At 43.4% G+C, this 25,963-nt stretch overlaps 1 protein-coding gene across 1 annotated transcript in view; it reads left to right on the top strand.

The window, feature by feature from the left end:
- The first annotated feature begins 5,082 nt into the window (after positions 1-5,082).
- Positions 5,083-25,963, top strand: part of apc2 (APC regulator of WNT signaling pathway 2) — a 45,268-nt gene continuing 24,387 nt past the window's right edge. Inside the window, exons 1-7 of the mRNA XM_036140800.1 lie at positions 5,083-5,151; positions 15,822-15,983; positions 16,803-16,893; positions 19,233-19,593; positions 19,695-19,794; positions 19,886-19,993; positions 23,613-23,687. Coding sequence (XP_035996693.1) covers positions 15,843-15,983; positions 16,803-16,893; positions 19,233-19,593; positions 19,695-19,794; positions 19,886-19,993; positions 23,613-23,687 — 876 coding nt within the window. The 5' untranslated portion in view covers positions 5,083-5,151; positions 15,822-15,842. The remainder of the gene's footprint in view (positions 5,152-15,821; positions 15,984-16,802; positions 16,894-19,232; positions 19,594-19,694; positions 19,795-19,885; positions 19,994-23,612; positions 23,688-25,963) is intronic.

A 25,963-nucleotide genomic window follows, 5' to 3' on the forward strand; every position in this document is an offset into this window, starting at 1 on the left:
AGCGTGAGGAGAGGATTTGTTTTGCAATTTATAGACTACAAAAGGCTGAAGCAGTTAAAATTACTGGAAAAAAGAAAGTAGATCTTCTTTATAACCAGTTTTATCTAAATTAACGCTCATGTTATTATTTCCTTGTATATTCATGGTTGTCCTCTGACAGGCTTTTTGATCATTTACATTAATCGAGGTTTGCAGAGATGTGTCACAGCTCCCTGACATTCTCACTACAGCATTTCAGTCAGATTGAGGTCTGAGCTTTGACTAGGCCACTGCTGCACCTTGATTGCTTTTCTCTTTCTGCCGCTCTGCTAAAGATGTGCTGCTGCTTCAGGGCCCATCGACCCGTTGATGACCCGGTTTGGGCCGAGCGTTAGGCAAACCTCAGACAGTCCAATTATTTGACTTTAGAATACTGTTACCAGAGCCGGCCCAAGGCGTAAGCAAACTGGGGTCCCGGCAAAGCATCAGGGCCTCCTGCGAATCTTAAAACAGACCACAGATCTAAAATTATAGCATTTGTTCACTGAGAATGAGAAATTAAAATAAAATTGAATCATTTTAAATTGTTTAGTTTAAGATTTGAAGGAATTGTCTAGTTGAGTGGTTCTCAAACTTTTTGTGGCCAGGGACCCCATAGCAGTGGTAAAAAAAATTTCCAAGGACCCCTTTAGATTCCTGATGCTGATAGTATCTGATCTAATATGTGTAATCTGACCCAATCTGTGTAATCTGATCTAATCTGTATAATCTGATTGAATTTTAATTTGAAAAGTGCCTTGAGATGACATGTTTCATGAATTGGCGCTATATAAATACAATTTTATTAAATTCAGTAGTATTTTTAAACAGCCTTTTGTACTGTTTAAAAATACTATTATGAATCATGCATGTTTTTAAAAATATATATAAATACATCTAATATTAGAGATTAGAACCTCATTCTCGACAAAGCCAAACTCCATGTAACAGTTGTTATACTTCCTAATTTTAGCTGATTTGGCTTTTACCTTACTTGATGAAGTTTAATTAAATATTTGTCCGTTGTGTCACTTAGCTCAACCTCCTCAGGTCTGACAACATGTGTTTCACGGACCCCCAACCCGTGGTTCACGGACCCCCGGTGGTCCGGGGACCCCAGTCTGAGGGCCGCTGGCGTTTACATTTAAAAGTGCAAATAATGACGTTCCTTGCTTGACTGTTGTGTTACCATAGTTATGATCTGAAGCTCCGAGTTTGATCTCTTCTTACTGTTTGTACACAAATACCTCTCAGGAGGAGGTGGTTTGAGTGTTTTGAGCTGCGGGATTAGGTTGCACTGGTGGGTGAGAATTAAGACCGTGTATTCAATCCTTGCAGAAACAGGAAGCCAGTGAAGTTGAGTGGAGAATGGGTGTGATGTGATCGGACTTTCGGGCTCTTATCAGAATACTTGCAGTTATTAACCAATTATCCCTGATTGCTTTTAAGCTCAGCCTGTTAAACTTGGCCCCCGTCTCCCACATTCTACCAAATCTGTATTAAGACGCTGTTAGTGGAGCTGATGTCCTGAGCAGGAAGTGGGGGCCCAACAGAGGAGAGAGAGGACACATTACTCCTATTTTAATCTCTCTGCACCAGTTGCCTGTCCACCTTAGAGCTCATTTTAAAACTCTTTTCTCTGTTTGTACGTCTGTAAATAGCCCTTTCCCTCCCCGGCTCTCTGAGCTACGGCGTCTGCCTCCTCGGCCCTTCAGACCTCCTGAGCGGCTGTTGCTGGAGGTAACGAGGACACGGCTGAAGCTCAGGGGAGATTGGGCAGCTCCCACCTTATGGACCGCTTTGCCGCTGCTAATTTTACATTAATTAACAGGTAATTGCAGCGGTGGAGACTGCAAAACACATACGTGCAGCACGGCCACTGACGTTAGGGTTAGGGACAGGGAAAGGCGTATTTAGCAGGGGTCGTGGTTTGTGGTGGCTCCACTTTGGCCTTTGACCAGGTACAAATTGTTCATTTTATTTTTGTTTTCTTCCTTTTTATAATGCATTTTCTTCTCACTCATTTTGCATGGTCTACTTTTGATTATTTTAACAAGGTTTTATTCTTTATTTTATGCCCCTTTCTCCAGCACTTCCACCAGTGCTTACTGCTTTAATATGCTTTATAAATAAAGTTGGATTTGCCACATCATACAGCCATATTTTCCCTAATTTCATCACCTAGTTTGCGTTGCCAATGAATTTTTTAAAATTATTTTTAGTTTCAAAGCGTATTTTGTATCAAAATTAAAAATGCAACAGTTGTAAAATCCAAATATATAATCTTGATTGTTGTTCAAATGAATGATCTGGAGGTTTGATAAAGAAATGCAATCATTTGTCACCCTCCGCTGGAAATGACAGAGCATTACAAAAAATAAGGGCAGCAAATAAATCTGAATGTCTTTCTGCTTTTTACGTCGTGGCATTTTAAAAACAGTACGGTACGTTGTTTCAAGAAACTTTGTTAGAAGAAACTTTGATGAAGCCAGAAAAAGTCCACTGTCGTGTATACAGAGTTATTAAGTTGGTGTTAAATCTTAGCAAAGCTTGGATGCTTTGTGTTAACCTGATGGAAGAGGGGCAAACAGCTCATTGCCCGAGTGTGTGTGTGTGTGGGGGGGGGGGGGGGGGGGGGGGCAGTGGAGATGGGTCCGGACCTTCTTTGGACTCATGCCACATAAACCGAGTCCAGATCCTGCAGACGGCATCCCACAATCCCCTGCGCTGTCCTCACCACCCGAGTTAAGTCTCTCTTCTCCAGCCCAGTGCAGCTCCCACACCACACAGTTATGCTGAGACATAAAACACTTTCTATTGTAGCTCTGTAAAAGTATTTAAGCAGCTTAGTGGAGAGTCCGTTTCAGGTTCCTGAGGAAGAAGAGCTGTTGTTGGGCCTTCTTCACCAGGTGGGAGGTGTTCACGTTCCAGGAGAGGTCGGAGGAGATGTGAATGTCCAGGAACCTGATGCTGTCCACGTGCTCCACCTCCTCCCCCTGTATGTAGAGAGGAGGTGTTCAGTCCTCCTGGACCTCCTGTAGTCTATTTATTACCTCCCTGGTCTCACTGGTGTTCAGGATCAGGTTGTTCCTGGAGCTCCACTGTGTGAGATTGCTGACATCATCCCTGTAGTGGGACTCATCATTGTTGGAGATGAGACCCAGTGGTGGCGTCCACAAACTTCACCACTGTTTGTGGGGTGAAAAGCGTAAAGAGAGCAGGACTGAGGACACAACCCTGTGGTGTTCCTGTGTTAAGGATCAGTGGAGCAGATGTTCCCTGTCCTCACCACCTGGGTCTGTTGGTGAGGAAGTCACTGATCCAGGAGCAGAGAGGGGTGGAGAATCCATGTTGTGGAGCTTCAGAGCCAACATGTCTGGTACCACGGTGCTGAATGCTGAGCTGAAGTCCATGCAGAGCATCCTAACAGGTGCTGGGCTGCTGCAGGTGAGTCAGAGCTGTCCAGCAGGCTGTCCAGCAGGGATGGCGTCCTTGATGGACTTCAGGAGGATCCTCTGGAAGCACTTCACGATGACGGGGGTCAGAGCGATGGGACGATAGTCATTGAGGCAGGAGATGGTTGGTTTCTTGGGGACAGGCACGATAATGGAGGATTTCAGACAGGTAGGAACCATGGAGAGCAGCAGGGAGAGGCTGAAGATGTCCAGAAAGACCCCTGCTAGGTGGTCAGCACACGATTTAAGCGTCCAGGCTGACAGCATGTCTGGACCTGCAGCCTGGTTGGTGTTGACCTTCTTCAGGGAAGAGGTCACTTGGTGGAGCTGCAGGAGGAGAGGCTGATGGTTCTCCTCTGGCTGGGGAAGATGTTCAGGCTGCAGCTTGGAGAGTCGAGGCAAAGACGCTGTTTAAGGTGTCAGGGAGAGCCGGGTCGTTGTTCTGCTGCTGGTCACTGCGCTGGTACCGTGATGGTTCTGATGCCTCTCCACATGTCGCGTGGATTGTTGCTGCTGAAGTAAACCTCGATGCGCACAGAGCCAAGATCCTGCAGGACTTCCAGATACAAACAAAATGGTAATGGCCAACCAACCGGACATAGTGATCATTGATAAGTAAATAAACTTATGACTGTAAAGTTGAGTGGAAGGGAAATGTGTGCAGGACAAAAGGTGCACAAGCTCTACTTTCTTTTTCTCAAGCGCTTTTTAAAACGTTTCAGTGTTTGTTTATTTGTTGAATAAGTCTCTGTTCACTGTATGCTACAATCATTGTGTCGTCTAACACTTTTCATGCATGTAGATTCCGTTAATTCAGTACGTAAACATAGAGTTTGTTCAAAGGGATGTACATTTTAATAATAGGTTTGTGTAAAATAGCTAAATAAAAAATAAACTAGTTATCGATTCAAAAACGTGTATATTATATTGATGGCACTGTATCAAAAGGAAATAAAATATTTAAATTCTTTTAACCAATTTTCTCCTGATTGCATAAAATAGATATGAATAGTGAAGAAGACATTTTTCACCAGTATCTTCAATGTAACAATATTTCTAACCTTTTTATTTTTCCACTATTCAAGAAGACTTTTATTGTTGTTGTGAAACTAAATTAAACTATCACACTGTCCTAGTCCCAAGCTGCATTAAAACAAAACCATAACGGTATGAAAACAGTATTATTAGTGAGAATAAAACGCATCAATAAAAGATACAAATACAGTTACAAGAAATTTTAAAATCAGAAGAAAAAAATTTAAATTTTAGCAAAATCAACCATTTGCTGCAACAAATAGTTCTCACTATGAGCTAAACGTTGTTTTATGAGTGGACATTTGTAGGTGTGGCACACTATCTCCGCCACCAGGTGGCGTAATTAGCTGCGAATTACACACAGAACGCCAGCGCCCCCTGGTGGCGGCGCTATGAACAGGAACATTCAGCCGCCTATTTTTAACGTTTTCAAGAGAAATAATCAGACGTTTTATATTCAACTACATTTCTTTCGCTTTTGTGTTATATTTAGACATAATTTTAAAATAAATCCAGCCGGGTTTTTTATAGTGAGCAGCAGATTAGATAAATTCACCCCCCCCCTCCCTCCTCTTCTTCTCCCCTCTCATCTCTTCTCTCCTCCTCTTCGTCATTGATCTCCAGCTCTTCTCGGAGTCATGAGGTAAGGACCGACCGCTCCTCGTTTTCTCCCACACATCTCATTGTTTCTGCGCGTTTTTGGTCCGGAATCGATCCTTTTGGCTCGGTTCGGTTCGGTTCGGTTCTCCTCCCTAATGGCGATCGAACGAGGCAGGTCAGACAGACATGAACTGAATGGAATAAAACGTTTGATTCTTGCATGTAATGCGCGGCAGGTTTCGTTTTTTTAATTAATATTTTATTTATTGAATCGCATGTTGGATCCTGTGTTTTTTGTTAATTAGACTGCGGGGTTTTCAGAGATGCGCGGTTCGACCTGGATTTCTCCTTCATGCGGGCTGGAGGGATGATGGAGGGATGATGGAGGAGGGATGGAGGAGCTCATGAATCATTGATGTCGTCAGAGGAAAAAAATAAGCAGCAGCAGCTAAAATGAGGTGAAAACAGGAGCAGCGAAATAAAAATCCGTTTGCAGATTGTCCTGGTTCTGTTGGGGTTCTGTTGGGCCTCTTCCTCCTCCTCCTCCTCCTCCTCCTCCTCCACCTTCAGGTCACATTGAGCTGAGGGCAACACTGAATCCTGTTTTTTTGTTTTTTTTTTTGTTTCCGGCTGGTTGCTCATCTCCAGCCTCTGCAGCAGTCTGTACCAGGCGGTTCTGGTTCTGTTGGGTTCACTGGTTCGTTCTGCTGATGAATATTCAGAGATTCTGCTGGGCTGAGGATGGTGCGCAGTCTGCGCTGCTGCTGTCTCATTGTTTCAGAAACATGGTGCTGATCTGATGCCGTTTGGATGGAGAGGTCCAACGGGCCTTTTGTTTGCTGCTGCTTTCCTTTGCTTGTTGTGTTTTTCTCTTATGGTTTAGCTCTGTGTGTGGACTCCATCTTTATCCTACAGTGATTTATGATTTAACATTTTCTCCATAACTTGTGCAACACAAAACCAATGTTGCGTTGATAAAACTGAAATTAATAAATGCAGAAGAGGTCTAATCCCAGGATTGTAGCTGAATGAGGATCATCTAAATCTGGTCGGCTTGACTGTTTTCATAAAGGCCAAAATTAATTTAGGTTTTAATTATGATTTACAATTTTTTCCCCTATTTTTGATCCATAAAAGCAGAAATATCAAGTCCACAGCAGGTTGATCACCAGCCATCATCTTATTCTTTGTTTCTTTCTTCGTTGTTTAGTTGCATGGGGACAAGCTTTTAAATATAATACTTAACATTATAACATTTGTAGCTTTTGATAAATTGCTGTGCATGTCTCCAGATTGGCGTTTAACCACAAAAAAACAGTTTTAAAGTCAGTTAAACGGTGTAGTGACATAAACCCAGGCCTGCAGAGAGGATCATCAGCGGCGACCTTTCCTCCATCCAGGACCTGCTCAGGTCAAGGGTCAGCAAAAGGGCCGCTAGCATCTCTGCAGATCCCACACATCCTGCACACAAACCGCTCAGACCAGCCCTACAGAGCGCCGTTTACACAATAAAAATGTTTCTATTTACCAAAAATGATGACGTGCATCCCTGATTTCCATTTCTGCAACGATCAAAAGGTCCTAATGGCAGCAGTTGTTTCTGTTGGTGTGAATTAGTCTGCCGTAGAAACCAGCGGAGCCAGAAACGGTACAAACAGCTTAAAGAAAAAAGTATAAAAAAATATAACACAGTCAGTCGACAGCATATTTTGTGATTTATTGCTACAAATGTGAGTAATTTAAGCACTAGGTGGGTGAGCATGTTTTCTTAGGTGTAGGTTTGTAGTTTTTCTTGCTTTTGCCAACAAAAGATGCAGCTTTTAGCTCTGAAGGTGTGACAAGCTCTCTTTTTCCCTCTCTGGTTGTAAGAGTTTTTGTCTTCATGTCATTAAAACTTACCCTTTACTGAAGGTTTGGGCTAAACAGTTTGTTTTTATAACATTTCACTGCTTGGCAGCTGTCTGTCAGCGCTAGTCTCTCATATTCATTGATGAGGAAAGAAACTGATGGATTTTCATAGAAAGAAGGGAATTTAAAGTCCAGCATATGTTCTGTGCACGACTCCTTGGGTAAAATTCTACAGCTCAAAGGCAAGGGCCGCTTGGATTTAAGCAGGTTGTGCAGAAGCTGAAGCTTTGTTTGCCGAAGCGGACGGCGATGCAGGCTGCAGACGGAGATGGAGGGCGTGGCCTGTTTTCTTCACAAATATCAGGAAACAGATTCTCAGTGACAGCGGAGCTGATCGACAGCAGGCAGGAGAAAGTGAAGGGTGCGTCGACAGGGGCTCCCTGCTGCTTTATTGTTAGAGCCGATCCGAACGGGGGGATTACTGAGGGCGGGGGGGCACCTTAAGGGCCCAAAGCAGCTGAAACTGATCAGAAACAGCTACAAAATGACAGCCTGGAAGCGTCAGGCTGATAATAGATGCTCATTTGGAGAATTTCTGTTCAGGAGCTTCTTTTTACAGGTTATCTAGCAGGGATATCTGTTCATGTCACAGACCATTCCCCTGCAGAACCTTTAGGCTAGCTGCTAATTCAGATATAAAAAGTTTTATCAGATGTCCATGAAAGTCACCAGGGCTCAGTTAGGATTTTGACCTTAAAGGGCCGGAATGTATTCCTACCTTCATGAAACATTTGTGTAAAATCTCCTGAAAGAGTTCGGAATGAGAGGAGAACCATTGCAGAACCCAGTGCTCATCATTTGGACCACATGCAGACCAGCGATGGGGATGAAAGAGAAATGATTTACCAGGACCTTTCAGTTCAGTTCAGTTCATAGATAGAGCATCAATTACCAACATGTTGTTTACAGAACTTTTTTAAGAGTCAATTAAATCTAGTTATAGAGAGAGAAGTCAAGTACAAATATTCCAGTTGATCTGTTATCAAAACTATACAGTCAAGATTTTTTGTGCCATTTAAACCATTTCCAGTCATCAAATAAATTGAAATATCAGATAAAGAGAAGCCGAGAAAATACTAGAATTAATTTTTAAATGATAATTTAATTTATTAAGGGAAAACAAGCAACCTTGCAAGATGTTCATACACCGAATATTTTCCTAAATGTCTTGGGGGTCATTCTGTTTAATTTTTTAGTTTTAGCAAGCTTTATCTGTCACTGTCCTGGGTGGTTAGAGGCTGCTGCTTGGTGTGGGTGGAGTGAATCACGATGAGACTGCTGATGTGATTTCTTTGAAACTAGTTTCAAAGCAGGGATGTTTATGCTTGGAAGCTAAAAGCGCAATCCTGGCGATGTGTCCATTGAGCAGCAGATGGTCAGGAGAATGCTGTCTGACGGCATTTGTGTGGAGACCTATCAAACCAGCGCTGTGTCGAGGGATTTGAAAGCGCTTGTTAAGACAATCTTTCTGCAATTTGCCACTGTTGTGGAAAAAAAGGGTTCTAAACACAAAAGCTCTGGCATTCAGAACATATGTTGTAATTTGTGCTCTGGTTCTGATTAGTTTTTCTTTATGTTTTTCCTTGGAACTCATTAGAATGAAGTCATAAAATTAAGAGAATATTTTATAAGAACTGATGCCATCCTCTTGTTTTAAAATGAGGAACCTGTAGCATCGTGTAATGTGATAGATCACAAATAAGTAACGCTAAATCTTTTTATCACATCAACATCAAATCATCTCATGACCCCCTCTTTTGGGCACGCCTGGTATAGACTACTGCTGTTATTAGCAACCCATGCAGTGTCTATGCAAGTCTCACTTTTCTCCACATAAGCAGCCCATGATTTGCTGCTGATGGTTTAACAGTCAAAGCTGAAATTAGCTTCCATGGCTAAACACACAGGATTATTTTTATGGAGCTTATTTTGGTTTAAGCCATTCTGCAGGGTTCAGATTGGCTGTAGAAGCAATCATTTTCATACCCGACGCAACTGTGTTTGCCTCGGTGATCTGGCTGCTTACTCCTTACCTTAGCTAGTGAGTATAGTTATAGTGTTAACAGTGTTGGGTGCGCCTCCCTCTGTTTTGGGTGGAGCCTTCCCTGAGACCCAAGATTTTAGTTATTTTATAATCCTTGGACAAAACGTGTCTCCAAAGGAGAAATCAGTCGTCCCTGCCTGAGCTCAGCCATCTTTCCCCTCATGATGATTTTTGTAGCTAAGGGTTTGGCTCCATTCTTTTTCTGTGTTACCTGAAAGCATCCCTTATTGATTTGACAAATTCCTGTTTAGTTTTTTTTAATTAAAAACAACAAATCCACCAGACATGCCGTTGTCCATATATGGTCGGGATTTTCCTGTTTCTAAGAGAGATGTGGGTGCATACGCTTTTTGGTTCTCAAAAGTTATTTAAATGCTATAAAAAATGTGGAATGGAAGATCACGATTGATTTGTTTCACACTTATTATAAGTTTTATGGCTGTATGATATGATTATGTTGCCGTTTGAGACACAGAGGAAAAAGTGGCCTCTTGAGAGCTCTGGGAGAAGCTGTAGCATCAGTTGATGTGAGAAGGACTCTGAGCCGAGAGACGCCTTAAAGACAAAAGGTAATGGTTGGGAGGAAGGTGAGAAAAATCCCGTTATCCTAGACCTGGTTCAGGAAATGACCAGACGTTCATCACACAGCGAGCGTCAGAAAATCCCCGTTTCTTCTCTCTGAGCTCTGAAAATGTTGGGAAGCGGAGAAGTGTTGCATAACCGTCAAACTGAGCGTCACCTCTGACCTTTAAAAATTGTCCCTCTGGCTGTTTGGGCCGCTGCTGCAGCTTTAAGGTCTGTGCTCGGTCGGATAAAAAGGAACGGCTCGCTTTAATGTGACAGGCTGGCAAAGCGGGGCGGCTCGCGTTTCTGCATGACCGCTCACTGACGCGGCAGCGTCCGCTCAATCGTTTCCATTCCCATCTGTTTCCATGTTTGCTCCCCTCGCCGCTGAGGACGACCGCCTCGGTCAGAACCGGGCTTTTTGTTGCTGCAGACAGGAAGTGGGTCGTTGCTGTGGAGACTGGGCGGATGCTCAGCGAGCGGCACCAGAAGATTCCTCCATCTGCTCCTCCTGCTGCGTCTCTGATGGTCACCCCAAGATACAATCTGAGGCCAGAATCCTGCTCCCAGCGCCAAACTAAAACCTGGACGTGTCCGTCTGAAACGATTGCTGAGGGCATGTTAAATAAGATGTTTGACTTGATTTGGTTTTGCCTCATTCCTCCACGGATCACGCTAAATTGAAGACGTTTTGGCAGTCAGAAGGAGTTATTTTTCCAAAGCGTATGAGTTTAATTGACTACATGTCAAAAACTTAAAGTTGTGAAGGAACGCCGACACATGCTGGAGGGAGGCAGGATGCAAAGTTCAAACCTTCAACAGGATAAAGAGATGATGAAAGGCAGGAAAGATTTAAGAAGGCCGTCTATTCAGGACAGCTAAAGGAGGCCGTATCCAACAGATATAGAGGAATAGTTGCTGAATGTGACTCCAGATCATTCTTTATGGACATATACTGATATAAAATATATTTCTGAGGAGACAAATGGGCTAAAAGTACACAGTACAGTTCTATTACAAAGGACTTTGTGCTTTTCTGTGAAGCTTTGAGAGCGTTTGGTCTGTTGTGATGCTGTGAGGACAAAGCAGCACAAGGTTCTTTGCCCTTAAAAGGTTTTATATTCACTACATGGTGAATATAATAATAACAAAAAAATTAAACAAGATATAAACAACTAAATAAAACTAGAAAAGCTGTTCCTGGGAAACAGCAGCGAGAATGCTCTTCTGCAGAATGATTTTAGCAGAATATCCCTGAAGAAGAGAAAAACTAGCTGAAAAACACATTAAAATCAAAGAAGAACCGATGTGAACACGAAAGGACAACAGCTGAAGGATTAGAAGCAGAACAACATGAGGGAAAAGCCCCAAAGGTTTCTGAAAAAGCTGAAGTAGTTAAAGATAGCTGGAGGCATGTGCGAACATTTTAAGGTTTGAATGAAGTTTCTAGTTGAAAGTAGGCAGAAGCAGTAAGCTGTGAAAAAGCACAAAGTTACTGAAGAATGTGAAGGATTCTCCAGAAGATCCCTGAAGAAGAGAAAAAGTAGCTGAACAACACATAAAAATCAAAGAAGAACCAATGAAAGCTGAATGCTGATGAAGATTCTCAGTCATCCAGGTCATGATCATGCCAAAAAAAGTTAAAAAACAAAAGAACTGGAGTTTTTCCGAAGTATGAAGACGTTTCTCTTCCCATCCAGAACGTTTTCTCAATTCTAATGTCTGGAGTAGTGTGGAGTTCCAAGCTTTATATTAATGCCCAAAAAGGCGTTGTTATGGCTTAGATAACATGCAAATTGAACCCAAACAAGTCCACCCATTAGCAATGAGGAGTCGTTAGGGTCAAAAACTTTTAACACAGCAACAGGGTTGATTCCTTCCAGTTATCACCTCAATCCTCACCTCTATACAGGTGATCAAAACATCACTTCTGTAAAACAGGCCAACGACGACCCTAACGACTTATAAAGGGGTGAACCAGTTTCGGTTTAATCTGCATGTTATCTAAGCCATAATAAGGCCTTTTTGGGAAATAATATAAAGCTTGGAATCCACACTACTCCAGACATTTGAATGGAGAAAGCTTTTCTTTAAACTTCGAAATAAAGTCCAGTTGAAGGATTGGAAGAATGTTATAAAAAGCTGAAGTGGTTGCAGACAGCTGAAGGATGTGTAAACATTTTAAAGTTTGAATGAAGGTTCTAGCAACGACTGTCCACGCCGTGTGCATGCTCATCCAGGAGTAGTTTTTTTTTTTTTATAATGATAATCTGAATTTGGTTAATTTATTCCACAACCATTGGAATTAATTCTGAATCTGTCTAGTTGAATTGTTTTTTTTTATTTTCTGTTTAAGTACGTTGAGATGACAAGTTGTTGTAAATCGGCTCTATTTCAATAAACTGGAGCCGTTTTTGTAATTAAGCTAATTTAAATATTGTAACATTATTAAGTTAATGTCTTGTGACATTAAAACGTTTCACATTCACATAATGATTTCTGGCAAAGCAAAACAGCCATGCTTATTTTTAATTGAATTTTGCTTTAATTGAATGTTATTTTCTGTAACATAGGTGCATTTTAGAGCTGCACAGTATACTACTACTCCCAGAGGGATGGGTTAAATGCAGAGGACAAGGATAGCGTCCTGTACAGCTGGATAAGATAATACATGTATAGATGCATTATGCATGATTGTGAATCCTCCGTCCAATCAGAGCAGAGTTCTGCTTTCTGGGACCGTTGACCTGAAGGAGAGCAGCTGCAGCCCCTGGACCGCTTCGCTCCTGTCAGGGTTTAGTTTAGGTCCGTTTCTAACCAGCCAGCATTGCTGTAAAACCACGATGCAGCAACAGCAGGGATGCCCCTTTAAATCAGGTTTCTGGTTTAGATGGTCAAAGGAGCCGTTCACACGACTCCCTGAGCTGAAAAAGGCAAAGCTGCACAGTGCAGCGCTCTGAGACTCAGGAAGTCCAGTGAACCCAGACTCAGAGATTAGATGGTATCATTTTCTAGGTTTCTGCGCTGCATTAATTATTTGTTGTTTGTAAACACCTGGTCAGGTGTTCTGTTAGCTGTGACATCATCAGGGGAGGCAGATCATCCTCTATTACCATCTAACATAGAAAGTACTCCTGGGTCAATGTGAGCTTCTGTGCTTTCTGTGTCTCTGCTCTGTCTTCTCTAAGTCCCAGTGGGTGGAGGCAGATGAGTGTTCACACTGAGCCTGGTTCTGGTTCTGCTGGAGGTTCTCCTCCCTGTTAAAGGGGAGTTTTCCTCTCCACTGTCGCTTCATGCATGCTCAGTATGAGGGATTGCTGCAAAGCCATGTACAATGCAGATGACTCTCCCTGTGGCTCTACGCTTCTCCAGGAGAGAATGCTGCTTGTTGGGACTTTGAAGCAATCAACTGGTTTCCTTATATAGGACATTTTTGACCAATCTGTATAATCTGATTGATTTTGACTTTGTAAAGTGCCTTTAGATGACATGTTTCATGAATTGGCGCTATATAAATAAAATTGAACTCAATTGAATTAAATTGGATGTTACTAATTTTGTATTTGATTTAAAAACCGTCCCTCTGACTCTTCTATAAATAATAACTTTAGATATTACGTTCAGTGGGATTTATCTGTATTTTGGTCATTTAGAGGTTTTCTAGCCTCCATCTAAAGTCTTCTTGCGTCCATAAACAAAGAGCGCCGATCACTCCCCACCCTGCTCCCCCCGCCTCTACATCCTCCCATCCTCCATCTCTCTGTCCTCCCATGAGAATGCATGGTTACCATGGCAGCTGCATCCCAAGAAGACGATCAAGAGGCGCGGTGTGAAGGGGGTGGGAAGATGGCGGCACATCAGCGGCTTTAGGAGCGTCGTTTGAAGATGCGTAGCAGCAGCAGCTGCAGTTTACAACCAGAGCGTCTGCTGCTGCGTTCCTCTGAGGAAGGCCAGGAGGGGTTTTCTCTTAAAGCTGGGGTACGGCTGGGTGATGTAGGAAAAAACCTTATAGATAAAATAGAAATCCATATCAATAATTATCAACAAATTCAAAACACATATTTCATGTGCAGCCCTGGACATTTTATGCTGTTTCTTAGCGACTTATTTTTAGACACAAACACTGAATTCAAACTCAACCCTTTATTCAACCAATTTTTTACCAAAACTCTTGTTGTAAGCTCTCTGACTCTTTGAAGGGGGCGGAGCTTGGTTCCTTGGTCTGCGTTGTGATTGGTTGGGAGGTTGTAACGACTGTAATATTAACCTACAGGGCTAGAATGCAAAAGGAAGGAAAACTGTTATACTGTTGAACTTTTTATTGACCCTTTTTTTTTTCTTCGATCATCGATTTATGTCTATCAGTCGATATATATTGTTATTGAATTATCATCCAGCCCTAGGCTGAAGCTCTTTCAGTCCACTGTTTGGACATCTGGTCGCCTCTGGTCAGATGTTTGGTGGTGAATAGACTTCTGGGAGTAGCAGGAAGTGTCAGCGGAATACGCCTCCTTTCCTTTCTCTCAACTTTCTTTCCTTCGAGTCTCCTTATTTTAGATTTATCCACCTTTTTTCTGTTTTCTCTCCACCTGCTTGTTGATGCATGTTTTCTGCTCCTCCTGCTCCTTAAGAAGGCTGAGCATCCTCCGCTTTATGCAGGTTGTACTCCTGCAGCCGCTCTTTTCTTTTTTTTTTTTTGCAGCTACGGCACGAGGATGTTTTTTGCTGCCGTCGATGGATTGTATCAACATATTTTAAAATAGGGTTCCTTTGAAGTTGCTTGTCCCACCAATTGTCCTTTTCAGGTTGCCCACTTTAAATCGCGCCTGCTTTGCAGCGACTGCAGCTCTGTGTGTGTGTGAGATGAGAGAGAGAGACAAGAAAGGCGCTGGCACAGACTTGATGGAAACGTGTCGCCATAGAAATGAGGCAGGGATGCTGCTTTGTTGCCATGGCAACGGCGAACATCAATATATCTGAGGTCTTTGATGGGGAAGATGAAAGAAACACACACACACACACACACGTACGCTAGCTGAGCTGTGCAGGATCCGGCGAGCCTCAAACACGTCCGCTGACTAGTATGGTTGTTTTTTTTTATAGGAGCCGCCCGTTTTCTTTGTGTTTATTTCAGGATGTGTGCAGGAAACGTACGCTTTCCTTCTCACATCTGACGCTGAATGAGTCAGGATTGCCCAAACATTTCCATTCGCTAAATGTCCTGAGCCTGAACACGGGCTGAAAGACCACTGAGGGAGAGGAAGACGCCTTTAACACAAAAGCAACATTAAATAAAAAGAAAACACAGTTCCAGTGGTGCAATAACAGAAAATCTGAAGTGTTTGGCCCTGATGACCAACGCTATGTTTGGAGGACAAAGGGCGAAGGATGTAAACCTGAAAACAGCATCTTAACTGTAAAATACGGAGCTGATGGATCATGCTGTGGAGGCGCCTCGGTGCAGGAGAGACCGCAGCACTTCATGCAATACAGGGAATCATGAGGGGAAAAAAGATTATGTGGAAATATTTAATGCACACGTTAAAATGCAGACATAAGGGTTTTTTAAAATGGACAACATGCCACCAAACGCTTTGTTCTTATGTTCTGCAGACGTCATAAAGTCATGATCTGTGGTGGCGTTTGAGAGCAAGGTGGTCTACAAACCCAGTTACACCGGTTCAATTTTATTACACATTTTTGTATAAAAAAAAAAAACAATTTCAAAGACAATTCAAACCAAAAATATCAAATACATGTAAGTAAACTTCTGGATTTAAAGCACGTACGAGTCGTCTGCGTTGAACCCACTCCTCAGGGAGCTGTGGCCGGCCACCGTTGGCCCCTGGGGAGCTTCCTCTGGCTGAGGGTCCTGCTCAGGGACCCACAGTGGCAGTATGTGGGATTTGAACCGGGGACCTTGCAGCCTTCCCAGGAGGCTCTAACCACGAGGGAATCTGGCATTTAGCAAATAGAAATAATTTGGCTAATCCTGACTGACCTAAAGCAGGAAAGGCGTCACATCTGTTACACAGTGGACCATCAGGTTTTTAGATATTTTAGTTTTAATTATATACTCGGTTTCCTCCGTTATAATCGCCTTAAACTGGAAGAAATGTGATGTTTGAATCGTGTAATGGTAGCAATCAGTGGCTGTCAGGAGCATCTGTTCAGCGTGTGTGTCGTTTGTCCTGCAGGGGGCGCTGCAGCGGGTGAACATGGCCAACGCTGTGGTTTCCTACGACCATCTGGCCCTCCAGGTGGAGGTTCTCCGCAAGGAGAACTCCCACCTGAGGAGGGAGCTGGAGGACAACTCCCATCACCTGTGCAAGCTGGAGACGGAGACGTTTGGCATGAAGGTGAGCGAGCAGCTGCTGGTTCAACTCCAGGTTTTTAGATTGTAAAATGGGGCAAATTTTCTTTTGAGCGACTCTGACTGGTAATTGAAGGATTAAATACTAAAACACAAAGAAAAATTACTCATTAGAGGCATCAATATCCAGAAGTCTATTTTTTTTTTTTTGGGTCATCCAGCATTTATTTTTGCCTTCAGTAAGAATCAGATTTCCGTCTAAATTGGGAAAATCTTTTGATTTTCTGCTGGGTTCCAATCTAACCCTTACATAAAGGAACACAATGTTTCTTTCTTGGTTCCATTTGTTTCATTAATGCTAACTGAAGGCGGAGGCTTACGTATGTTTTATAGAGCTCAGAAGATCAGTCCTTCATACCTTCATCAGTGCATCTCTGCCATGAATGATGACAGTCTTTACCTTACGTACAGATTAGGTTTTACATGTTTATTTTCAGTGTGAAACCCCAAAAAAACAGTTTCAGGACCAAAACAATCATTGAAAAAAGCCGTTAATCCTGCCGCACTCGCTCACATGCAGAGCCACGTGCGCAGCTGTTGAGCAGCTGGATTATCCAGCTTTAGCTTCATCAGATGCTGGATGTGCAGACAGCAAAGAGACAGCAGCCCCACATGCAGCTGCAGGTAACATCTGCTCAGGGTCCGGCTGCAGGAGGAAGGAGGCCTGCTGCTGTCTGACGTGTAAAACGGGTTTTCACTGCTGTTTGAGTTGAGCTGATGAGGCAGACGTGACACAGGGATGTTTGGCACACTTTGTTTAGATCAGTAAATATCTAACCTCTGGGTTTCCGTCTCTTGGATGCAGGAGATGCTGAAGCAGCTGCAGAGTAAACTGGAGCAGGAGGCAGGAAACCTGGCCTCGTCCGGGAGAACCGACGTGCTGCACCAGCTCAAAGGTCTGATTCCATTTTCCGCTCTTGCAAACATCGTTTTCACCTCAGGAACTCGCTCTGGCGCGCGCCGACACGCCGCCCGGCGCTGAGAGGTCCGCCGGGACCGCTTCTCATTTTCACAGGAGCGAATTGCCTCAATCAGCTAAACGGATTGGCTGCAACTGGCCGGGCCTCGTTATGACTCCAGTTAACGAGCCGATTCAATCATCTGGACCCGGACCCAATTAAGCCGAGCAGAGATTAAAAGCAGAAAGCTGTTTTCCGTCTGTGACATGAGTGAAATGAAATAATCAGATAAATGAAGTGAACGCAGCCACTGACTCCAGTTTGTAGTTAAATAAAATAAAAAGCAGCAGCAAAACTGAACAGATTTCACCTTAAATCTCAGAGAGGACAGTCTGTGGGACATAGAACGACATGAATGACATTCAAACGACCATGAGGTCCTGAACCAGTTTGTTGGCTTGAAAAACTACTAAGCATTTAATTCCAGACTGGTTTTACTCTGATGCATCAAATCGTTGTTTTTGTTGAATGTTTTCACACCAAAAAGTGTGTCAGATGTTTATTTAGCAATCAGTTTTTTCATTAAAAAATGATGATGTTGCACAAAGTGACCAGTTGCAAGCAAGTGTGCACATTGTATTGTGTAACTCTCATTATATCTGATTTAAAAAAAAGACTTTAAAGGGCTCTAGTGAGGTACGGCTAAATTAAAATACTGCAAGTAAAAATCTGTTATCAGTCATTTGCTGCAAATCCACAACCGAGCAACTTCATTAGCTAAGAAAACACTTATAAATAGGAAAGGAGACAACAGAAATCCTGACATTCTAAACTGCATTCATGTTTTTTTTTTGTAGCACTGTCATTTTATTATTAGAAAGTTGTGGGTTCAACTCCTGCCACATGCCGATGTGCCCCTGGCTAAAGCGCTTAACACCAAGTTGCTTCCGATCGGTGTCTAAATGTGTGCAGTGTAGATGTAACTTTGACTAGAGATATGGAAAGATTTGATTTCAGGCCATTTGCTGTTTGATCGGATTTTCTGCTCGCGTTTAATTCTCAAAGCTCACGCAGTCTGCGCCTAATTTCATCTTCTGACTCTTTTTTCACACTGTGTGCCCGGTTTTAAAATGAAAGCTTGTGCCTATATTTATAGATAGATTTTCATAAATTTACCCAAAAATTACATCTAGGGCAAAAAAAAGGATCTAATATATATATATATATATATATATATATATATATATATATATATATATATATATATATATATATATATATATATATATATATATATATATACACACACATACACATATGTGTGTGTGTGTGTGTGTGTCAGTAAAGACCGCAGATGGAGCTGATAATTGGAGACTTTTGCAAAAGGCAAAGCTTCCAGCGCCTCTTGGTGCTTTTGGCCCTAAATCTAATCAGCTGAACCCTGATGTCTTGTTCGCTGTTAAATTCAGCATCCCATATTATTATAGAGCAAATATTGAAGATGAATTAATTGCAGGGATGTGTTTTTGTGCGAACGTGTTGCAGCAGTATAGCAGTTGCTGTGTGACAGACGGGAGCCGAACCAGAAACTTCTCAAATTTTCAAACATGTGTACCGCTTTGCTGATTTACGTTACCCCCCCCCCCCCCCCCAACATGATATCGTGAGATTTGTCGAAGGTCAGAAAATATGAGGCTTGCTCAACACAGTCATTAATTAACTTAATTAATGACTGTGTTGTGCAATCTTTAGCTTTGAAATTAGAATTAACCCATTACTAAATTACTACAGTGCATTTTCCGTTTCCATAACAAAAATTGAACACACCATGAGGTTGCCCATGGTGTGTTGTCTGGATCTTCTTCATCTGCCGGATGTTTTGTCCTGTTTTTTTTTTCTGCACTGCAAAAAGGGCACTAAAAGTAAGTAACAATTTCTTGAAATTAGTGTATTTTCCCTTAATTTGAGGAGCTAAATAAGACCATTTGCCAATGAAATGAGTATTTTTACCCCTAAAATAAGATAATTAGACATCCTGCACTTTAAATAAGATGATGGTGATGAATTGTTCCTATTTTAAGTGCAAAAACCTTATTCCATTGGCAGATAGTCTTATTTAGCTGCTCAAATCAAGGAAAAATACATGAATTTCAAGAAAATTGTACTTACTTTCAGTTCCCTTTTTGCAGTGTGCACCTGTCGGTCTAAGTTTAAACTCCCAGGTTTTCCTTTTTTCCTATTTTTTGAATAAAAATGAGCTATCTGACTAAAAAGTTCCCCAAATGAAGACACCATGCAGGAACTGACAGTGATTCGTTCTTCTCCTTGATCCTCAGAGCTCTACATGGACCTCACCAACTACTACGAACTCAAACACCAGCCTCACAACCTGAGGCTTCTGACCTCGGGTCTGGGCGGAGGCGGGATGAGGAGCGTCCCGGGTGCCGGCGTGGAACTGGAGGACCACCTGGCTCTGCCTTCATCCTCCTGCTGCTCCTCCTCCTCCTCCATGGCGGCGGTGAACAGAGCCAGGAGCCCGCTGCGAGTGGCGTCTCGCCAAAGCATGGCGTCCAGCGCGGAGGCCGCCATCATGCTGCCCAACCACTTCCTGGACGGCGCCCCGCCCCAGACGGCGGTGATCAGCGAAGGAGACGGGCGGCTGGGCGACCATCACTTTGAGGAGCTGTACAAGGAGAGGTCAGCGGGGGGCGCTGCCGAGCCGTTCAGCTTCAAATGTCGATTAAAAACAACTTGTTAGTGTATCGCTACGTTAACAGTGGGATCTGAACTCTCCGCAGGAACCTGTTGCTGGGAGAGATCGACCGTGAGGAGCGGGAACGCCTGGAGGCGCTCTCACACACGTGTCACAGGCTGGCCCGGCTGCCGCGCATCGATGAGGTGAGAGCGAAGCGTAAAAAAACAAAAAAACCCTGATCACCGCTGCCTCCACGTCCTCTCTTAACCCTGAGACCTCTGTGCGCCGCTGCAGATCTCTCTGCAGTTAGATCTGATCCGACAGAACCTGGAGGATAAGGTCCACCGGTCTTTGATGGCGGAGCGCTACTTAGCCAGCAACGAGATGGTGCACAGAACCCAGGTGAGGCTGCGCATAATAAACTGGCCAAGGTGACAGAGATGGAAAGGTTTAGCAGCGGAGTTAAAAATGGAAACAATTAATTCCACTTCTGCTGCGTATGCCACGCCCTGGATGTATGATGCAGATTTACACAATGTGGACAGGAAAATCTGAAGGTATATAAGAAGTATGGACAGCTACAGCTGATCCAGAACGCTGCTGCCCGCGTCCTCACTAAGACTAAGAACGTAGAGAACATGGACCCGGTTCTGAAGTCCTTCCACTAAGACTAAGAACGTAGAGAACATGGACCCGGTTCTGAAGTCCTCACTAAGACTAAGAACGTAGAGAACATGGACCCGGTTCTGAAGTCCTCACTAAGACTAAGAACGTATAGAACATGGACCCGGTTCTGAAGTCCTCACTAAGACTAAGAATGTAGAGAACATGGACCCGGTTCTGAAGTCCTCACTAAGACTAAGAACGTATAGAACATGGACCCGGTTCTGAAGTCCTCACTAAGACTAAGAATGTAGAGAACATGGACCCGGTTCTGAAGTCCTCACTAATACTAAGAACGTAGAGAACATGGACCCGGTTCTGAAGTCATCACTAAGACTAAGAACGTAGAGAACATGGACCCGGTTCTGAAGTCCTCACTAATACTAAGAACGTAGAGAACATGGACCCGGTTCTGAAGTCATCACTAAGACTAAGAACGTAGAGAACATGGACCCAGTTCTGAAGTCCTCACTAAGACTAAGAACGTATAGAACATGGACCCGGTTCTGAAGTCCTCACTAAGACTAAGAATGTAGAGAACATGGACCCGGTTCTGAAGTCCTCACTAATACTAAGAACGTAGAGAACATGGACCCGGTTCTGAAGTCATCACTAAGACTAAGAACGTAGAGAACATGGACCCAGTTCTGAAGTCCTCACTAAGACTAAGAACGTAGAGAACATGGACCGGTTCTGAAGTCCTCACTAAGACTAAGAACGTAGAGAACATGGACCCGGTTCTGAAGTCATCACTAAGACTAAGAACGTAGAGAACATGGACCCAGTTCTGAAGTCATCACCAAGACTAAGAACGTATAGAACATGGACCCGGTTCTGAAGTCCTCACTAAGACTAAGAATGTAGAGAACATGGACCCGGTTCTGAAGTCCTCACTAATACTAAGAACGTAGAGAACATGGACCCGGTTCTGAAGTCATCACTAAGACTAAGAACGTAGAGAACATGGACCCAGTTCTGAAGTCATCACCAAGACTAAGAACGTAGAGAACATGGACCCAGTTCTGAAGTCATCACTAAGACTAAGAACGTAGAGAACATGGACCCAGTTCTGAAGTCATCACTAAGACTAAGAACGTATAGAACATGGACCCGGTTCTGAAGTCCTCACTAAGACTAAGAATGTAGAGAACATGGACCCGGTTCTGAAGTCCTCACTAAGACTAAGAACGTAGAGAACATGGACCCGGTTCTAAAGTCCTTCCACTAAGAATAAGAACGCAGAGAACATGGACCCGGTTCTGAAGTCCTCACTAATACTAAGAACGTAGAGAACATGGACCCGGTTCTGAAGTCATCACTAAGACTAAGAACGTAGAGAACATGGACCCGGTTCTGAAGTCCTCACTAATACTAAGAACGTAGAGAACATGGACCCGGTTCTGAAGTCATCACTAAGACTAAGAACGTAGAGAACATGGACCCAGTTCTGAAGTCCTCACTAAGACTAAGAACGTATAGAACATGGACCCGGTTCTGAAGTCCTCACTAAGACTAAGAATGTAGAGAACATGGACCCGGTTCTGAAGTCCTCACTAATACTAAGAACGTAGAGAACATGGACCCGGTTCTGAAGTCATCACTAAGACTAAGAACGTAGAGAACATGGACCCAGTTCTGAAGTCCTCACTAAGACTAAGAACGTAGAGAACATGGACCGGTTCTGAAGTCCTCACTAAGACTAAGAACGTAGAGAACATGGACCCGGTTCTGAAGTCATCACTAAGACTAAGAACGTAGAGAACATGGACCCAGTTCTGAAGTCATCACCAAGACTAAGAACGTATAGAACATGGACCCGGTTCTGAAGTCCTCACTAAGACTAAGAATGTAGAGAACATGGACCCGGTTCTGAAGTCCTCACTAATACTAAGAACGTAGAGAACATGGACCCGGTTCTGAAGTCATCACTAAGACTAAGAACGTAGAGAACATGGACCCAGTTCTGAAGTCATCACCAAGACTAAGAACGTAGAGAACATGGACCCAGTTCTGAAGTCATCACTAAGACTAAGAACGTAGAGAACATGGACCCAGTTCTGAAGTCATCACTAAGACTAAGAACGTATAGAACATGGACCCGGTTCTGAAGTCCTCACTAAGACTAAGAATGTAGAGAACATGGACCCGGTTCTGAAGTCCTCACTAAGACTAAGAACGTAGAGAACATGGACCCGGTTCTAAAGTCCTTCCACTAAGAATAAGAACGCAGAGAACATGGACCCGGTTCTGAAGTCCTCTCTAAGACTAAGAACGTAGAGAACATGGACCCGGTTCTGAAGTCCTCACTAAGACTAAGAACGTATAGAACATGGACCCGGTTCTGAAGTCCTCACTAAGACTAAGAATGTAGAGAACATGGACCCGGTTCTGAAGTCCTCACTAATACTAAGAACGTAGAGAACATGGACCCGGTTCTGAAGTCCTCACTAAGACTAAGAACGTAGAGAACATGGACCCGGTTCTAAAGTCCTCACTAAGACTAAGAATGTAGAGAACATGGACCCGGTTCTGAAGTCCTTCCACTAAGACTAAGAACGTAGAGAACATGGACCCGGTTCTGAAGTCCGCACTAAGACTAAGAACGTAGAGAACATGGACCCGGTTCTAAAGTCCTTCCAATAAGACTAAGAACGTAGAGAACATGGACCCGGTTCTGAAGTCCTCACTAAGACTAAGAACGTAGAGAACATGGACCCGGTTCTAAAGTCCTCACTAAGACTAAGAATGTAGAGAACATGGACCCGGTTCTGAAGTCCTCACTAATACTAAGAACGTAGAGAACATGGACCCGGTTCTGAAGTCATTCCATGGCTCCCTGGATCTCAGAGAATAGACTTTAAAATCCTTCTGTTAGTCTATAAATCCCTGAATTAGCACCTAAATACATCACAGACTTGTTATCAGGGCATCAACCCTCCAGACCACTCAGGTCTACTGGCTCCAGCCTGCTCTGCAGAACCAGAACCAGAACCAGAACCAGACATGGAGAAGCAGCATTTAGTTCCTATGATCCACTGATCTGGAACAAACTCCCAGAAAACTGTAAAAGTTCCTTTAAACCAAGATGAAAAACACATTTGTTTAGGATTGCCTTCGACTGTTCTAGTTAAACTGTTTTACTGAAACATCATTAGTTCAACTTTGTAGTCCGACTGTTTTTAATGTTTTCTTTTAGTCTCTATTCTCCCATGTTCTATTTTGTATCTACATTTTATTCCTGCTTGTTTTTATTCTGTTTTATTTTCCTATATTTTAATCACATAAAGCACTTTGCATTGTCTCTGTGCTGAAATGTGCTGTAGAAATAAACTTGCCTTGCCTTGCCTATGTGTTGCAGATGCGTGCAGCTCGCCTGGAGCAGCTGGAAAAAGAGCTGCAGGAGGTGCGGGGCAGTCAGGAGAGCCAGCTCCAGGTTAGAAAACGGCACACAGACACGTCTTTATACAGATTTCCCTCCGCGGGGGGAGGATAACCACGTAAACACCACAGAATCCATAAATTATCCTTTTATTATTTACCTCATATTAAATAATCGCTTTTAAACTTTTAAAAAACAACACTTCCTCGGCTCGTACGCGTGTGGTCCGTCAGGAAAAGAAAGACGTGCCACGGGTGACGCTCAGCGGCGGGCGGCTGAGCGTCAGGGTGCAGCGACCCCCCGTCGGGGGTCTCACTGCAGCAGCCGCTCCCAGTCCATCTCCACCTGGCACAGCGACACCGAGCCGTCGCGGGCCCACACCCAGAACGCCGGGTACAGCGGCTCTGTGAAGGCGCAGCTGAAGGTGTGCAGGTGGACCATGGAGTCCCGGGACACGCAGAAGAAGGAGAGCCTTCCGGCGGGGCAGTTGAGGTAGACCCCCACCCTGTTGGTGAAGGGTTGGGGGGAGGAGGCCTGGAACCTCCTGTTGTTGTGGCACGCAGTGTAGGCGCTGGCGGAGCACTCCAGGGTCCAGGACTGCTCGTTGAGTCCCAGCAGGCAGCTGGCCGCCTCGCCGTCTCTGCAGATGTTGTTGTAGGTGACGCCGATGTCGGCGCCGCCGCTCCACAGCACCTCCCAGTAGGCGGAGTCCAGCAGCCCCTCTCTGCACAGCAGCTGGGGGCATTGCTCGAAGCGCTCCGGGTGCTCCGCACACCCATGGCTCAGCCAATCACGGGTCGCCTTTCTGTTGTCGTCAGCCAAGCGGAGCTCTGAGTTGGCCGTGTTAGGGTCAAAGGTCAGATAAATGGCCGCTGTTGGCGAAGCAAGAACAAAAAAACCTTTTCATGAGCCTCTGATGGGAAATGATCACTAAGAGAAAAACTTTAAAGTCTCTTATTTATGCAAAATGGACCTCCTGATCCCAGAGAGGAAGATTTATCATGTTTAGTGTTGTCTACAGGTTTAAGCTAAATAAAACCGCGCAAAACGAGTCTAACTTTTAAAACAAAGAGGGGTTTTTTTGTCACACGAAATTATTCTGGAAACAAATCTGTAATTTCCGGTAAAACCTTGGAATGAAATCGCCGTTTCGCACGTCCCAAGTCTTTCCACCCACATCTCGAGTCAATTCCCGAGGAAACACATGAAAGCCTAAAATCGAAACATTCAAGGCTTAAATCTTTACCTTTTCTGTCCTGAACAAGGCTTTTGACCACAGAGCTGTGGCGTCTCTACATCTGGAGCCAGTGGGCCTCACCAGATGTGTCTGTGGAGCTCTATGTTCACAATAATCAGTCGGACAGGATCGTTCTTTATAAAGTAATAGAGTAAAAAAGACAGATTCCCTCACCAATAAAGTTCTGTTATAAACATTTGTCTCTATATATCTAAATCTGCCAGAAAACTGACAAGCTTAGTAGCTAAATCCTCTACAGGCGCCTTGATATTGGGGCTGGCCCACCAACGTTTGTTTAAATAATGAACATCTGAAATCACACTGAGCATGCCCAGTACGCTCTCAGCAGACAGCTGTGGGGCACAAATACTACGGCCCCAAGCTCTGATCGACCAATCAGAATGCTGGAAATGCACATGTTACGTTTAAATTCTGCTGGATAGTGTGAGACCATCTAGTGCTGGTTGTCCTAGTTGGCTCATTGATGGATTAATGTGAAACTTTTCTGTTCAATAAATTAACTTTATTAGTCAGCTTTTATTTGTAATTTTATGTATAAAAGTTAAATAACATTTAGCTTATATAAAACTGATTTTCTAGTGTGTTGGTTTATGCTAATTTATCCATTTAATTTAAAATTTATCAAAGTCTGGTCACCAAAAAACATTTAGTTGCTGCTAATAGATGCTAATAGTTTTCGTGCCCCGTGTAACTTATCATATCAGAGACGCTAGTGCCAGAGTGATAATTAATAATTAATAAATTCTATATATATAAACAATTTTGTGTTTGTGACAGAAGATGTTGGCAGACTGCAGTGATGACCTTCAGAGTTACAAGGCAAACTTTAATCTTTTTTGGGCTCACATCCGAGTTAAAACCTGTGACTTTCCAGACTCCATGGTTAAACTAGGGAGCAGAAAAAAAGTAAAACTTATAGTTTATTTGGATATAAACGGCTGTAGTTCAAGTTAATTCGCGAGTCATTGGTCTGAAAGTCAATGCCCAAGTGATTTTATCATGTGAAGTAATTAAGCTCAGAGTTCCATCACTGGAGTCCAGACCTCTGCTGGAAATTAACCTGCTAGTTCCT

Source organism: Fundulus heteroclitus, chromosome 9 (genome assembly GCF_011125445.2).
Source record: "Fundulus heteroclitus isolate FHET01 chromosome 9, MU-UCD_Fhet_4.1, whole genome shotgun sequence".
In the NCBI taxonomy this organism is placed as follows: Eukaryota; Metazoa; Chordata; class Actinopteri; order Cyprinodontiformes; family Fundulidae; genus Fundulus; species Fundulus heteroclitus.